We start from the raw sequence: 16,855 nt of genomic DNA on the forward strand, positions 1-16,855 counted from the left end.
AGATGCATTTAAGCATGAAGGGAAAGATAAATAAACAAATCCCTGGCCGCTGTGTTTAAACCTTTAAACTGTCAATCAAAGGCTAGTTAAAGGTACTGCCCTGTGAAATTGAATGAATGCTAGGCATTTCAAAGCTTTACAAGTGTTGTGGGCTTTCCAGGAAGGCTGTGACACGTCAAAATGCAGCAGTTTGATAAGCATAGGGCTGAGGGAGCAAGTGTGACAAAAGGGAACATCTTCCTGGCTTGAATCTTCAATGAACTGTCTGATCTACCCATCAGCTGTCAGGCAGAGCATATCAGAGTGAGAAGGCCACTTCAGAGTTTAAACAGGTCAGACCAGGATGAAGATCTTGAACAGAGGGCTGCCTGAGGTCACCATGTCAAGAGTGAACTTTGTGTTTCCTAGGGGTGGAAGGGGCAGTCCAGATATAGGTCAACTCCTTACCCGCAGCCCAAGCCCACACAATGCCCAAGAACCTTGGGGGAACCTCCTCCCCCCACTGCAGCCTGGCAGCAGCAGACGTGCTCGAGAACAATAGGCTAACCTCCTTAATCCCTCTCGGAGTCCAGTGCACTAGGACTGTGCTTGTAAACATGCATACCAAATCCCACCAGGTGGAGTTTCTGCTGTGCGGGTCAGAGCGTAGCGGAGGTGTGGGGTGGAGATTTGGGCTCCCAGCCCATTAACCACATTCTCATGAATGCCTACCAGCTGTTTGCATGTTCCCGGCAGTGCGGGATGTGAAGTCCGCTAAAGCAGGCGGGGTAGGACCAGAGACTGGGGACAAGTCTACAGCCTGGCGCCGATCGCATTTTTGGGCCAATGTGGGATTCTCCACCTGATCAGGATTCCCGATTTTCGTGGCGGGGAGTGGAGGCTCCCGACCTCTGCCTAACATTTTAGCATTGAATGATATTTTCACAGGTTGGAGGTGTGTACATTGCAATGCGTAAGTAGTTGTGTGGAGCAGGGCGGAAGCATCAGAACGTCATTTCCCATCCATCATTTTTCATCTTTTAGTGTGTTCATATCTGGTTGGGATTTTATACAACTCCTGAAATAATTAAATGCTTTTTACGCAAGAAAGCATTTGCCACCCACCTTTCGGGTTACATATTGAATTTTGTGTCAATCCAACTTTGAAACATGCATCCTCTTCCCCTTCAAGTACCATGCATTGGTGACCATGGACTTCCATTGAATTGTCCCCATGATTATGCTCGGCAAAGTACTGCATGGTTTGCCATTGCCTTCCACGGTACGGCTAACCAGGAATCTCTCCCAGTTTTTCCACCCACCATTAGGCATATTGGAAGGATTTACAGAATGATAATCAGCTTTTTTGGCCACATAATGAACAAACCTTCCTTGGTGATTGAGTCCTGAAGGGGGCTTGACCCCAGAGTTTCTGGCCTCGCGGTCGGAACACTACCACTACGCCACAAGACTTCTGAGATATGCATGAGGTAATAAGTTTATAAAGATTTCTGCAAGTTTAAATTTTACCCAAATTCAAGAAAAAATTACATCTCATAACAAGTAACGTCATATTAAAATTGGGTATCTATATAATTATTAACTTTAAATGCTCAAAGCATTTAAAATTGCTGGAAATTCCATCAATATAGTTCTCCCAAGCTCACTCAGATAGCAATTTTGGATTATCAGAGTTATCTTGAACCTTCAAAATGTTCTAAATCCACAGCTACGAAAAACTTTTGTGTGCATCTTAAAAATCTTTACAGTTTATGGATGGCACGGCAGCACAGTGGTTAGCACTGTTGCTTCACAGCGCCAGGGTCCCAGGTTCGATTCCCGGCTTGGGTTACTGTCTGTGCGGAGTCTGCATGTTCTCCCTGTGTCTGTGTGTGTTTCCTCCGGGTGCTCCAGTTTCCTCCCACAAGTCCCCAAAGACGCACTTGTTAGATAATTTGGACATTCTGACTTCTCCCTCCGTGTACCCGAACAGGAACCGGAATGTGGCGACTAGGGACGAAATGCTGATAGTTTTCTTACTACTGATTCCATGCAGGGGAGTTTACTTTTTAAATCTTGTCCCAGTTTCACGAACCATTAACTTAAAAATTGAGGGGAACTGAAGCTAGGGAACAAGAAAATGCTGGGTAGTTGTTCCAAACCTGTTAACCAGGAGTAAAGCTGGCAGAGTCCTGGAGCGATGAGGCTGTCTGAATGGTATCATAGTAAGTATAGATGTAAGCATTTGCAAACTCTTGACTTTCTGAAATAGTAAACGTGTGCATTTACAGATGTGACTGCAAGATGGATAGCTTTGCAATTGGAAAATTGTATTCAAGCATCAAGTACTTAGGGGCACAACAAATGGTCTTGCTAAAATTAGGAGCGTGTGGCCCTTAACTCATTCCATGTGCCATAGACCAGGCTGTCCATGGAGATTTCTTCAAACAGAGCCTGGAGCTTGTCACTTATGACTGCTCCTCTAGTTCTGGCTTGCTCCCTTGAATTCTAGGTCATGTAGTCGTGCAAGCAAAGGAGTTGTTGTAATTTGAAGAAAGAGAAAGAAAGCTTGCATTTATGTAGCGCCCTTCACAACTATAGGATGTTCCAAAATGCTTTACAGCCAATGAAATACTTCTGATATGTATTCACTGTTATAATATAGGAAACACAGCAATAAATTTGTGCATAGCAAGCTCCCACAAATAACAGTGTGACAACAACCAAATAATCCCGTTTTGTGATGTTGATTAAGGGATCAGTATTGACCGGAACATTGGAGATAACCTCCCTTCTTTGAAATAACTCTATGGGATCATTTAACATTCACTTGGGAGGGCAAACGGGGCCTTGGTTTAGCATCTAATCCAAAAGAAGGTATCTCCAGCAGTGCAGCACCCCTTCAGTGCTGCACTGGGATGTCAGCCTTTGCTTTTGTGCTCGGGTGAATTGAAGAAACTGAATTAACATTTGCACAGATCTGAGGCTAATCTCAGAAATTGGCCAGAATGTAGGATACGCTAGCACGTGGAGTGATGGAGACGAATAGCATAGATGCCATTAAAGGGGAAGCTAGATAAGCATATGAGGGGGAAGGATAGGTTGGGAGGGTGAGGTGAAGTAAACTAGGTAGGGGCTTGTGTGGAGCGTAAACACCAGTATAGACCAGCTGGACTGAATGGCCTGTTCTTATGGAGTATATAAAATCTGTAACACATTCCAGGTGTTAGGATTTCAGTTACATATTGCAGCAAGAATTCATCCTTCATGGAGTATAGTTATGAATAAGAATTACTGAATGCAAAAGCTCAGCAAGGTTATGTGGTACACGTGAGCGAGCTTGATGGGCATTATTTTGTGGCATGCAACTGTGGTCTTTTTACCTGATATTGGGACTTATCTTTTTCAATGTGGCATCCTTTCTTGCACTTGTTCCCACCACAAGGAGCATACACCGGTACACTGACGTTCTTTTGGAAGGGTGAAATTAGGCACCATAAAAATACAACTTCCTTCCTATCTATCCTTTCATGCATCCAATGCAACATCGCCTCGAATTGTCTCCCCATCATATTGAGGCTCTTTATTTTACTGGGGGAGGCAGTGGCGTAGTTGTATTGTCACTGGAACAGAGACCCAGAGTACTCTAGGGTCCCAGGTTCAATTCCCCCCACAGCAGATGGTAAAATTTGAATTTGGGGCAGCACGGTAGCACAGTGGTTAGCACAGTTGCTTCACAGCTCCAGGGTCCCAGATTCGATTCCCGGCTTGGGTCACTGTCTGTGCAGAGTCTGCACGTTCTCCCCGTGTCTGCGTGAGTTTCCTCCGGGTGCTCCGGTTTCCTCCCACAGTCTAAAGATGTGCAGGTTAATAATAATAGCAATTCTATTTGCAAACGGACTGTTTCACACAGGACATACTGCATGCACTCACCATTTCTAGATGAGCTTTTGTGATCCTCACAGGGAGAAGAAGATACTTATTTAAATAAGTGAATTTTGTAAATAAATTGGGTGCCTGCTTTCATAACTGGGTGGTGGCAGCCTTACAGAAGATCATTGTTATCTACAGTATCTCATTACTATTTGTGGGGCCTTGCTCTGCACAATTTGGCCTTTTTTCCCCAGTTTTATAACTGTGATTGGACCTCAATTTACTCTGGATCTCAATTGACTCTGAAGCACTTTGGAGCATTCTGATATTAGGGATGGCGCTATGCAAATGCAATTTCCTTCTTCTCCATCGATTTCTCAATTATTTAGATTTTGTCAAATGTTGTGCTCAGGAGTTTACATTACAAATTTAACTTAATATTTTAAAGCTTAGAAGTTTTGCTGATGAGTTCTGTAGTTACATTGGCCTGTTTTCAGTTATTAATATTTTTGAGGTAAATCCTACTTCACAATTAGGTTTTTGGATGGTCCCTCACCTGAGGTAATGTAATAAACAACATTAATGTAAATTTTTCTTTGTTTTTGAAATGTTAGCATGTGGTCAATAATTGTACCCAAATTGTCTTCCTGTTGGCAATTGCTAAAAAAAACAAATTTGAATGCCTTCTGTGTGCATATTTTCCATATTTACTCCATCATTGTATATTTTATCTCCACTGAATCCTTCCTATAGCCCTCGACCCATCCACTAAATTGGTCCAGATTTCTTTCTCTGTCAGTCTCCCTTCCATACGTCACCCACACACATAACTGATTGTCATCAGCAAATTTTAAATTTAAGGACCTCTGCTTTTTTCTATATGAATACTATGAGCAGCACAGTCCCCCTGAGAATTTAGCTCGCCGCTCTTTTTGAACAATTTTTCCATCCTCACTTCCTACTTTCTATAACCCAAAACAGTTTTTCATCCAGCTAGCTAATTTGCCATTAATTCTCTTGCTTTATTTTCTTGGAAAGCTTCACAAGTGCGATTTTATCAGATAACTTCTGAAAATCAACAGGAACTTATTTCTATTGTATTTCGCCTGAGCTGGTGGTAGAGGGAACCTCAGGGTATCAGTGATTGAAATCTTCTACATTTCAAAACATTTTCAGGTATCGAGGACATTTACGGGTCCTGGCCCTTCTTGTGAGGGATGTACACCGTACGGCACAATCTTATGGAGGGGGGGCGTGGTATTTATCGGTGCTATGACACGACTGATGGTAAATGCCGCGCTACCCCAAATCCCAGCAGGGAAACGTGAAGCAGCTGCCGAAACACTTTTTAGTACGAAAAGAGGTTCTGCAATCCAGAACTGATGCCCCCGACTACTAGTGATGATTTTATAGTCAAGTAAATGTTCATTAAGAAATTTAAAAAAACAGAATTACACTTAAACACAAAAATGGCTTCACACAGTAAATGTACTTTCAAAACCGTTCCAAAGGATCTTAGTTTAACTCTCCTCAGAGCTAACCTTCCCCTTTTCTGTTGAGCAACTCTTTATAGATTTTTAGAATCTAGTAATTTTACCACACAGTGCCATTTTTCTTGCACTTGGGGTGTCCTCTGAGGTTAGCAACAGCTGGTTCTTCAGGTTTGACTTTGTTCACACTGCTTTCTGGGCCTTCTCATCAGCTATTCCTGCTGTCCTAAACAACAGGTATCTCCTTAAATACATTCTTTCCCTTTGATCTCTCCGTTGTCTCACCCAATCTCTTTTAGAAATGCTCGCAAGCACAATTTCTTTACTTTAGCTCTGAGGATTTAAAAGACATGTAAATTCACCCTATCTTTCCTTTTCTTTACTTCCTCGCACCTTTTCTTGTAACCTTTAGATATTCTCCTCTGAATCAAAACAACGCATTTAAATCTACTCTTATGTAAACATCTATTTGAAGTCCCTCTAGTTCATCACCACATCAACCAATTCTCATTGTTTAGGCTCTCACAGTCACCCTGTCTCTTACTCCAATTACCATACTCACAAACCCCCAATAGCATGTCTTCCAGCACATAAGAAATACAACAATGATATTACCAACAGAAAAAATATTACAATTTCTTTGTTGGCTTGACATCAGCCAATTACAAAAGAGCAGGCAGAACGTTGTTACAAGTGGCACAATGAGAGAGCCCCCAGGAGTAGCTGGCTGCCAATCCACTAAGAAGGATAAACAGTTGAGAACAATGATCAACATTTGTTTATACATTGGCCCTGCAGTTACACCGGTGCGGGGAGGGGGGGGGGGGGGGGGGGGGGATTTCACGTCGCTATTTCAACTGTGGTATTTGCCCATTTGTTTTAAGGCAGTTTAAAAAGACAAAGAAGCAAATGAATGCATTCAGGATGCAAAAGCTAATATGCTATTTGAGAGACAATGGGAGTCATTTTTACCCTCGCTGTCTGGGAGTAAGATGGATCACCCACCCATTGAAGGACCCACCAATGTTTCACCCAATGGATGAGCAATCTGCGCTTCCAGGTTGCCACAAGGTAGTAAAGGTGAAAATTACCCTTGATGTCTTTCTACTCTACTCGAATGTAGAGGTACCCTAGGGTGGGGCTATTGCTATCTATTGTCGAGCAAGTACTACCTTGAGTGTGCAGAAGCAAAAACTAGCTCTGGTATCTCCAGCCAGCCAGGTCAGAGAGAATGTAGTGAAAGGCAGCTCTGAGCACTTATTAAAAATAGCTTTGGTATGCAGGGAGCAAGGTCAGAAGTTTATGAACGAAGTAGCCAAACTAATCAAATAACATTGCAGGAAAGATTCCCTGTAATGAAGGACAGGTTGAGTGCATCGTTTTTATAAATAGGATCAATAGGCAGCCTATAATGAGAGATATAATTTTACATTTTCAGGTGGCTGCCTTTCAGTCTGTGCATCCTTCACATTCTCTGGAACAATGTACCTGGTCAGACGATGCCAGAAAAGCAGCCAGTGGTTTTTAATAACTGGAAATTTCTCTACGCGCCCTGTATTCTAATAAAACATTCCAAAATGCCTGACAGATAGGTGACCCAAAAAAGAATAATAGGACTGCTTGTACTTGATCCAGGGTGCTTTACACATTGTGTGTTACAATTTTCTGAATTGCAAAAGGAACACTTAAAGGGTAGACACCGTGTTGTGCAGAATCGGTTAACTAACGACTGTTAAAAACAGTGATTTTATCAGAACCAACATGTTAACAGCAGCAGATAGAAAGTGTCGTTCCTAATATGAAACACACACATATAATGGCTCACGGGTGAAACATTAATCAACAGCCCCTCTTCCCTCTCAGGTGGGCAAAAGATCATATGGTGCTTTTCGAAAAAGCATAGCGGTGTTCTCCAGGTGCCTTGCCCAAAATGTATCGCTCAATTAATGCTATCAAAGAAGATTTATCTCATTTAACTCAACACTGTTTGTGGGACCTTACTGTGCCCAATTTGTCAGCTTTGCTTTGCTACATTACTCCAAAGTACAACATCAGCTGTAAAGGGATTTGGGTCATCCTGAGATCATGAAAGATGCTAGTGCATGCAGGAGCATACCGGAGAGCTGACCTAAGCTGATAACATCAGATGGTTTCACATCATGATTTATTTGCCATTGCTGGAGTACAGCAAGGGGTCAAGGACTGGAAGTTTGTGCTCCAATAGTTAGTGAAGAACCATTGGTTCTCATGAGAGGGGGGGGGGGTGCAGATGTTTTCTTGGGGGTGCAAAGGAGAAGCAGAGGGATGTAACACTGCAGAGGGCAGAGGATGGGGATTGGGAATTTTAAAGGGCAAACAAGTCAAAAATCTTTAATTCTGAAATCAGGTCTCCCTTAATTATCTATTCCATATAGTCACATTATGGGAAACCTTCTTGTTTAAAGTATCATTAAAGGTCTCACTAAACCATACACGCAGGCTCCTCGTGTCCTGTCATCACATGACATTGTTACAGTTGTTTAAATCTGTCTGTGCAAAGGCAGAGGGGTAAGGATAGATTTATTTAACATCTGTTTAAATGGCGGAGACTGAGACAGCTGGATTGTCTTCACATTGCAGAACCTGACCAAGTACGTTTCAGATTGCTTCCAATTGACAAACTCGCACCTTACCTCAACAGAAGAACAAAAATATTTCATACTCTAGGCTTTTCAAGGACTTGATCTCATTGACAGCTTCAAGTTCCTCTCGTACTTACAGGTTTTTAAAAGGAAAACCTCCCATGTTCAGCCTCTGTTATTGAGCCATGTGATAACTATCCAGGGCACCCTCATAAATCTATACACACCCTCTGCCATGCTATCAGCAGTGAGCTCCGTTGGCAGTGCTTTTGAGTCAGAAGGTGATGGTTTCCAGTTCCAGTCCCACTCCAGGACTTCAGCAGAAACACTCTAGTGCTGTACTGAGGGAGGTGCATCTTTCAAATGAGGCGTTAAACTGAGGGCACCTCCCAGATAAACATAAACGGTCCTGTGGCACCATTTAGAAGTAAAGGAGTGGAATTATCCTCAGTGTCCTGACCAATATTTATCCCTCAATCAACATGACAAAAAGCAAATTATCTGGTCATTATCGCATTGCTCTGGGAGCTTGCTGTGCAAATTGGCTGTGCATTTCCTATATTATAACTGTGACAGTTTTAAACAAACTTCATTAGTTGTACAGCACTTTGGGATGTCCTGTGGGTTTGAAAGGTGCTGTTTAGTTGCAAGCCTTTTTTTCCATACCTATCAAAAAATAGTTTTGAATGCATAACTGAATTTGAATACATGTGTGACCAAATATAGAAGGAACGTGGCAGTCCTGATAGATAATCATGTTGACTGTTTACATTTTCAACTGGAAAACAACTTGTACAGGACAGCATCTATAATTGGCCAGGCTGTGAATAACTTGGACATTCTGACGATTTGCAAGAACTTCTCTGACCATGAAGGTGAATTGCACGTTGAAAGCAAGGTCACTCTATTCAACCTGATGCAATATTTCACATTAACTTTACCTGAAACTAAAACCAGATGAATATTCTGGGGAACAATTAGCAAGGCAGCGGATCCGACATTTCACCAATGGATGCCAATACCAATGACCACTGTCCCTAGTAAAATTGAGGTCTTGCCTTTATTCCTGTCCATGCGAGTCACCAAGTTTGGGAATAGGGAAGCCACTGCTGCATTTAAAGAGACCTGAAAATTGCGTGTGTAGATGATAGTGAACACACTAAGCGTGGTTAGTTCTGCAACCATAAAAACTGACCTTCAGAAAATAGGAGAAAATGCACTTGAATTCCCATTACCATGTCCTCACAATGGCAGGGGTTCATTAAACACTCCTAGGAACAGGAGCAGCACATTTCAATAGAGCAGGGCTGATTTGTATCTTAGTTCCATGTACCTGCCTAGGCATCTCGTCAGCCTTGACACCATTGCCTCACCGAAGATACCCCTCTAAAATGTGACCTTTTTTTTGTTTGAGATCCCATCACAGCACTGGTACATTGTCCCCAAAGCAATACATTTTGCTGAATAATTAATCAGCGCAATTGTATTCATCATTAAGCTGGCTTGTGTGAGGCGAGGCATTCTCCTGTGAATAACAAATGCCCTCTCTTGACTTTTAGGGAGCCGTGCTCTCATTTTTCGATGTGTTAACAGGAATACGCACGAAGAAGTATCTGAAAACCTGTGCGAAATGGCAATGCGGCCAACTCCGGAGGAAGAAGCCTGCAATATAAATCCATGTCCAGCCTAGTACGTCCACTTTGATCAGCTTTTTTTTCCTCACAGAAGTGACCCTGCCCAATGGGAATGCCGGTCCTACATTTATCTGGCATTTTCCTGAAAGGGCGGAGTGAAGCTGAGCGTGTGAATGGAACGTCTGGTAAACCTGAAGCAGTCAGGATGCAGGTTGGATACAATCCAGCCAGGGGCCCAAGAGAAACAGAAATTAATCAAAGCCCCATGAAGCTATGAAATTGCACCGCAATAACAAGTAACCACTGGAGATTGAGCAGATTTGTTTTTTTGTTTAAATAGAAACCTCCAGCAGCAATGTTTTCTGGTTGAGAATGTTACCAATGTTCTCCGCCGGAGGTATTATTGAATGACAACAGGCGTGAAGTCTACCATTTTGTTTTCTTTTGATTTATTTTGATGGTGGGGGAAATCTGTTTCTGCTCACCAAAGTGAATATTGGCAGAGTGGGGTTGTGTGTGTATTTGGGGGGGAAGGGGATATTTGTCCACATTTATCACTGCCCGTTAGGCGCTGGCTAGGGACAGAATTAATGACCCCCCTCCCTCGCTCATATGGTCCCAGTGAATCCCTCAGCCACCGACTTGTTGCTGATAAAGTTTCCATTTCCCATTCCAGCCGTGATGTGAAATTTTTATATTTTGGAGGCACATTTCCTCCTGCAGTTTTGTTTTTGTTACTTTGAATGAAAATCAAGAATTAAAAATCTCCGCCAATCTAAAATCCCGTTAGCATTTTCCTTTTAAAAATCGTTCTAAATGGCCTGCTTGTCGATTCCAGTCCTGTGCATTGTCTGCATCACTCAGCTCTCACTGGAAAAGGTACCAGGAATTGTAGGGGGGGGGGGGGAATGATGGTTCCTCCACTTTGAAAGTTACACATTGTCCGAGTGTTTAATTCTGGGGTGGATTTCCAGTGGCTTTTTCCCATCGTCTGTAGCAGAAAACCCGGGTTGGGGGGGCGGGCGGGCGGGGGGCAAAAGAACAAAGGACAAAGAACAAAGAAAAGTACAGCACAGGAACAGGCCCTTCGGCCCTCCAAGCCTGCGCCGTCCATGCTGCCCGTCTAACTAAAATCCTCTACACTTCCGGGTTCCGTAAACCTCTATTCCCATCCAATTCAAGTATTTTTCAAGATGCCCCTTAAACATCACTTTTGACCCTGCTTCCACCACCTCCTCCGGCAGCAAGTTCCAGGCACCCACTAACATCTGTGTAAAAAACTTACCTCGTACATCTCCTCTAAACCTTGCCCCTCGCACCTTAAACCTATGCCCCCTAGTAATTGACCCCTCTACCCTGGGAAAAAGTCTCTGACTATCCACTCTGTCTATGCCCCTCATAATTGTGTAGACCTCTATCAGGTCGCACCTCAATCTCCGTTGTTCCAGTAAGAGCAAACCGAGTTTATTCAATAATGGCTGAGTGGAAGAATCCCAATGAATAAAGCCCTAAACGAGAGTGGATAAAAGTAGTAAAGTGCTTGAGCTGAATGGGTTCATCCGGAGTGACTTTTTTTTAACTCAAGGCCCGTCAGTTTTAAATGTAATGGGGGCGATTCTCCGAGCCCTGCGCCGGGCCGGAGAATCGCCGCAACTGCGCCATGGCGCCCCGACGCCGGCACGCGATTCTCCGAGTTGCGGAGAATCGCCGCCATTTGCGCTGGTGCGTTTTGACGCGGCGCCGGCCGCGGGCCGCTGGAATCGGTGGGGCCGCCGATTCTCCGGCTTGGATAGGCTGAGCGGCCGTGCGGATACGACAGAGCCCCGCCGGCGCCGTTCACCCCTGGTCGCTGCTGGCGGGAACTCTGTGCGTAGCGTCGGGGGGCGGCCTGTGAGGCGGGGAAACGCGATCCTTCACCGGGGGAGGGCCTCCGATGGGGTCTGGCCCACGATCGGGGCCCACAGATCGGCGAGCCGGCCTCTCCTCCCCCCGGGCCTACTTTCCTGCGTGGCCAGCCCCTGAACACCGATGCCATGTTGAGTCGGGGCCGGCGCGCGTAAGAGGTCCCCCGCGCATGCGCAGGTTGGTGCGGCCCAACTGCGCATGCGCGGGTTGGCGCGGTGCCCATTTGGCGCTCGGAAGGGAGGCTGGAGCGGCGTGAACCACTCCAGCGCCGTGCTGGCCCCCTGTGGGGGACAGAATCGGTCGTCCCCATGCCCGTTTCGCGCCGTCGTGAAATGCGACAGCGTTCACAACGGCGCGAACACTTGGGCTCCATTTGGGAGAATCGCCCCTACAGTTTTTAGATTATTTCAGCGGCTTTCTCTTCCACTGGGTATAAAATGTGGTGGAATGTCTTGAGGTGGTGAACAGCGCTAGTTAAATGCCAGTCTGTCTTCCTGCCTATCTATCTTCCCTTTCTGTCCTTTTGTTTTGTGTTCATTCCTTCCCTCGCCCTTTGGTCCTAGATATTTACTTGGGAACCATAATTTGCAAATGTCACTGACAAATGTGTGCTGGGTGGGAGGGGGAGTTACTATCATACATTCATTCACATAAAGGTGTGAATTTGGGCTAGGATAAGCTCCTTTGTCTCTGCCTCTCTGAACTCTCGTTAAAACGTGGGAAGCGTATTTCTTTGACCATTTGTGAGAGATCTCTGACATGACATTTATTTATCGCTTTGACCAACAGCTGGGATCTGGGTGAATGGTCAGAATGCAGTAAAACATGTGGGCCTGGGATACAACACCGGCAGGTTCTTTGCAGGCAGATCTATGCTAATCGGACAACCACTGTTCAGCCTGAACGATGCAGGCACCTGGAGAAACCAGAAACAACAACAACCTGTCAGCTGAAAATCTGCAGCCAGTGGAATATCAGGACTGAATGGAGTGAGGTAAACACAACTCGTGGAAAGCATGACTGAATCAGCTGGAATGAACAGTGGGCACACCAGCTTTAGCATCAGGCACCATGGGGGCTAACGAGGGAACCAGTTCAGATTTGTCTTAGTATCAGTGTTGGTTATTAGTCAGTCCCAGCCCAGACTTGTCAGCAGTTCAAGAAAAAAAATATTCATCACCATTTGCAGAATTACTTGGGAGGAAATAACTAAAACGTCTCGCATGAATTCAAATAAAACAGGCACTTCCCAGGACCCCCACTGTGGTATTTTTAAAGGAAGGTACAAAAAAACAAGAGCTTTATTGGAAAGTTGTTTTCTCACCGGTTGCTAGACTAGACTGAATGTTAGCCCGCCCAAGCTGCCAATGATATCCAACATTACATCACGTGATCGAGCTCTGAAAGTGACCTTGTTTCATTTAGGAACAAACATGAATGCGCAACACTTCCCTTTCCCTTTGCATCGGAGCTACCTGCAATTAAACACAATATAACTTGAACAATCAAAATTTACAATTTAAACAATTAACAAACAGGCGGCGCGGTGGTGCAGTGATTAGCACTGCTGCCTCGCAGTGCTGAGGACCCGGGATCAATCCCGGTCCTGGGTCACTGTCCATGTGGAATTTGCACATTCTCCCTGTGTCTGCGTGGGTCTCACCCCCACAATCCAAAAGATGTGCTGGGGAGGTGGATTGGCCATGCTAAATTGCCCCTTAATTTAAAAAAAAATAGCAATTGACAAACACAACAGTCAATAAGTTAGACATTTCAGAGGCAGTCGATTTCTTTTGTGGTGATGGGCAAACCTCAGGCTCCTGCTTTTTCACGTTGACTAGACATACTCCTGATTGAAGGGAGACAATTATTCCAGGACACCTGACGGCAAGAGAAGGCCTGGAAAAGGAGCCTGAGAAAGGAATGCCAGTCCAAGGATCGATCCCACCTATCAAGTGTGTGGTCAAAGATGTGGCTCTAGGATCGGGCTCATTACCCATGCACGGGCCCATAGAACCCATGACCAGTACCCGAGGTCATTTCAACACCGAGGTTGACTTGGTGTTGAAATGTCCTCAACTGAGGTACTATCTTCCACCGTTGTTTCAGGTATTGTCAGGTTCTCAGGTATGTACAGGTCTTCACTTGACAGTTTGTTGCGGACTCTCTGGTAACCTAGCTGCTAAAAGTGGTCAGCGTGTCTTCTCCACACAACATCATGACGTGAATTCTGGGCGTTATCAGTGGGGCAGCAATGATAGGAGAGAAACAGTTTTACCCAACAGGGGTCCACCTCCCACAGAGGGACTGGGCCAATCTGGGGGTGGGCTGAGGAGGAGTGGATGAAGTTCCATCGTGTAGAGGCTAAGTGGCTTCTTCAGGTGCCTGAGGCCTGAATTATTTATTTTGCCTTCAATCCCATTGGACCTCCGATTTGCGCGGCTGGATTGAGGTGGGTGCTACTGATGTGACTTTGCAAGTATCAGCAGCCCTCCACAGCCATTAGAGCCACCCCCTCATAGAATCATAGAATTTACAGTGCAGAAGGAGGCCATTCGGCCCATCAAGTCTGCACCGGCCTTTACAAAGAGCACCCTACTCGAGCCCACATCTGTATCCTATCCCAGTAACCCCCACTTAACCTTTTTGGACACTAAAGGCAATTTAGCATGGCCAATCCACCTAACCCGCACACCTTTGGACCCTCCCTGGGATTGCGATGGCATCTCTCGCTGGGTCACCAATTGGCCACACTTATATCGGTGAAGCAGCCCCAGAAATTTAGAGTCTTACTTTGTAACTAAGACAACCGTGAGATTAATAACTACCAGTCAGAATTGGTTGATTCATTAAGAATTGAATTTCTGTTTGGTTTACATTAACTCCATTAACTCCATTATATTTGTTTAGTTGCCTCTATTTTTCACCCTATTCTCAGTGCTCAGTACCGTGCGGAGTTGGACAAAGGATCCGGGATGTAAAATGCATTGACAACCTTGGGGACATTGTTAATGATGAAGAGTGCAACATGCAACTGAAACCTGTTGATACAGAAAATTGTGACATGGGCCCTTGTGCAAAGAGTTGGTTCCACACAGACTGGAGTGTGAGGGTAAAGAATATTATTCTCTAATCCGACCGCTTCACACCATTATCGCTGCAGTATCATTTCCTATACTTTGCCAGCAGAATTTATTAGACAGGATGTAACAGAATAAAGGCCACCTTGCGTCATTCAATTTAGTTATAAATAATGAGCCAGTGATAATGATCTAATAGGAAGGGAGCATCTTGGAAATAGATTCCAGAAAATAATCATAGAATCATAGAATCTCTACAGTGCATGAGGGAGCCATTCGGCCCATCGAGTCTGCACCGACCCTTGGAAAATGTACCCTACCTAGGCCCACTTCCCGACCCTATGCCACTTACCCCAATTAACATTTTGGACACTAAGGGGCAATTTAGCATGGCCAATCCACCTAACCTGCACATCTTTGGTCTGTGGGAGGAAACTGGAGCACCCGGAGGAAAGCCACACAGACACGGGGAGAACTTGCAAACTCCACACAGACAGTCACCCGAAGCCGGAATTGAACCCGGGTCCCTGGAGCTGTGAGGCAGCAGTGCTAACCACTGTGCCACCGTGCATCGAGTATCAGGTTATTAAGGCTGAACATAGGAGCACAAGCCATTTAAAGAGTTATCAAATTACAAATTATCAAAAAAAAACTATACAGCAAGCATGCTGCATCCAGGTCGACGGCAACCTAATCACTGGTTATTGACGGGATTTTTGCAGACTGCTGGCGAAGAAGTAATTTTTCAGACTTTTACTTACTCTGATTTGGGACCAAGAAGAACAGAGGTACTTCTCATCATTCTATACCAATACTGGGGGCTATTTATGAGTGGTGTTCACACCCTCCCATTCAATATCCCCTGCCTCCTGCCCCACCACTAGCCACTGAGATGTACCTCAGGCCAAATGGGCATCCAGAGTCAGTATTTGAAAGAGTCAGGCCACCTCTAGACTCCCAATTGTCATCAACACTTCACCCACCGGTATTATGAAGTTGAGGTTTGAGGCTCAATTTTGAGCTAACCCCAAGCCAGAATCCTCACCCACTTTCTCAGGAGCTGAATTTATCCATGTTTTACTAACATATGTTGTTTTGCAGCACCTAGCAAAAGCAAAGGGGGGAATTGAAGCAATCAACATCTTCCATTAGAGTCAGATGAGGAACGACAGCAGTTCAATGAAAATTTGTCCTTCTTTATCTCTCAGAGGTTTTATTTCAGAAAGGATTAATCACTGGGAGGTTTTAGTTCTGGGAAGTTTTCCATCTGACAGAACTTGAGTTTGGGAAGGGGTTAATCTCTGGGGGCGAGGGGGGTTGATGTGAACTCTGGGAGGTGGGTTTGTATCTGGGAGGTTTTACATCCAAGGGTGACCAGTATATAACAGAGCTCTTCCTATGTTGTTTTCTGTGGTGCAGTTTGTTTTAATTGTTTAGTTACCCAGCGTTTGGTTTGTGTCTTACTGCAGTGTTCTGCAGAGTGTGGACCCGGCATCCAGACGAGATCAGTTGTGTGTTTGATGAATCACATCAGCAGCTTACCTTTGGAAGGCTGTGGAGTTGAGAAGCCTGAGGATGTCAGGCCTTGCAACTTTGGTCCTTGCAATGAGGATGTCAGGTGGTTCACTGGACCATGGAGCCAGGTACGTTGGTAATCACTTTAATTTGCACAGTACAGCAGCTGAAGGCTCTGGGCCCCGACGGATTCCCAGCGGAATTTTATAAAAAGTTTGTGGTGGAGCTGCGGCCTCATCGAATGCAAATGTTCAATGACTCGGTAGCCTGAGGGGAGCTTCTGACCACATTGGAACAAGATTTAATTTTGCCAATTTTGAAAAAGGACAAGGGTCCAGAAGAGTGTGGGTCTTAGCGGCCTATATCATTGCTAAATGTCAATGCTGGCTAACACACTTGGAGGATTGTTTGCCGGGAGGTGATAAACAAAGAACAAAGAACAAAGAAAATTACAGCACAGGAACAGGCCCTTCGGCCCTCCCAGCCTGCGCCAATCCAGATCCTTTATCTAAACCTGTCTTCTATTTTCCAAGGATCTACTTCCCTCTGTTCCCCGCCCGTTCATATATCTGTCTAGATGCATCTTAAATGATGCTATCGTGCCCGCCTCTACCACCTCCGCTGGCAAAGCGTTCCAGGCACCCACCACCCTCTACGTAAAAAACTTTCCACGCACATCTCCCTTAAACTTTCCCCCTCTCACATTGAAATCGTGACCACTTGTATTTGACACCCCCAATCTTGGAAAAAGCTTGTTG

General features: G+C 44.9%; 1 protein-coding gene across 4 annotated transcripts in view; it reads left to right on the plus strand.

Moving 5' to 3' along the window:
• The window catches only part of adamtsl7 (ADAMTS-like 7), a 621,654-nt gene that overhangs the window by 548,979 nt on the left and 55,820 nt on the right, over nt 1–16,855 (plus strand). For all 4 annotated transcript variants that reach the window (XM_072495481.1, XM_072495482.1, XM_072495480.1 and 1 more), the window contains 4 exons: nt 9,523–9,652; nt 12,292–12,496; nt 14,441–14,614; nt 16,052–16,225. In XM_072495481.1, coding sequence (XP_072351582.1) covers nt 9,523–9,652; nt 12,292–12,496; nt 14,441–14,614; nt 16,052–16,225 — 683 coding nt within the window. The remainder of the gene's footprint in view (nt 1–9,522; nt 9,653–12,291; nt 12,497–14,440; nt 14,615–16,051; nt 16,226–16,855) is intronic.

This window comes from Scyliorhinus torazame, chromosome 3 (assembly GCF_047496885.1).
Source record: "Scyliorhinus torazame isolate Kashiwa2021f chromosome 3, sScyTor2.1, whole genome shotgun sequence".
Taxonomy (NCBI): Eukaryota; Metazoa; Chordata; class Chondrichthyes; order Carcharhiniformes; family Scyliorhinidae; genus Scyliorhinus; species Scyliorhinus torazame.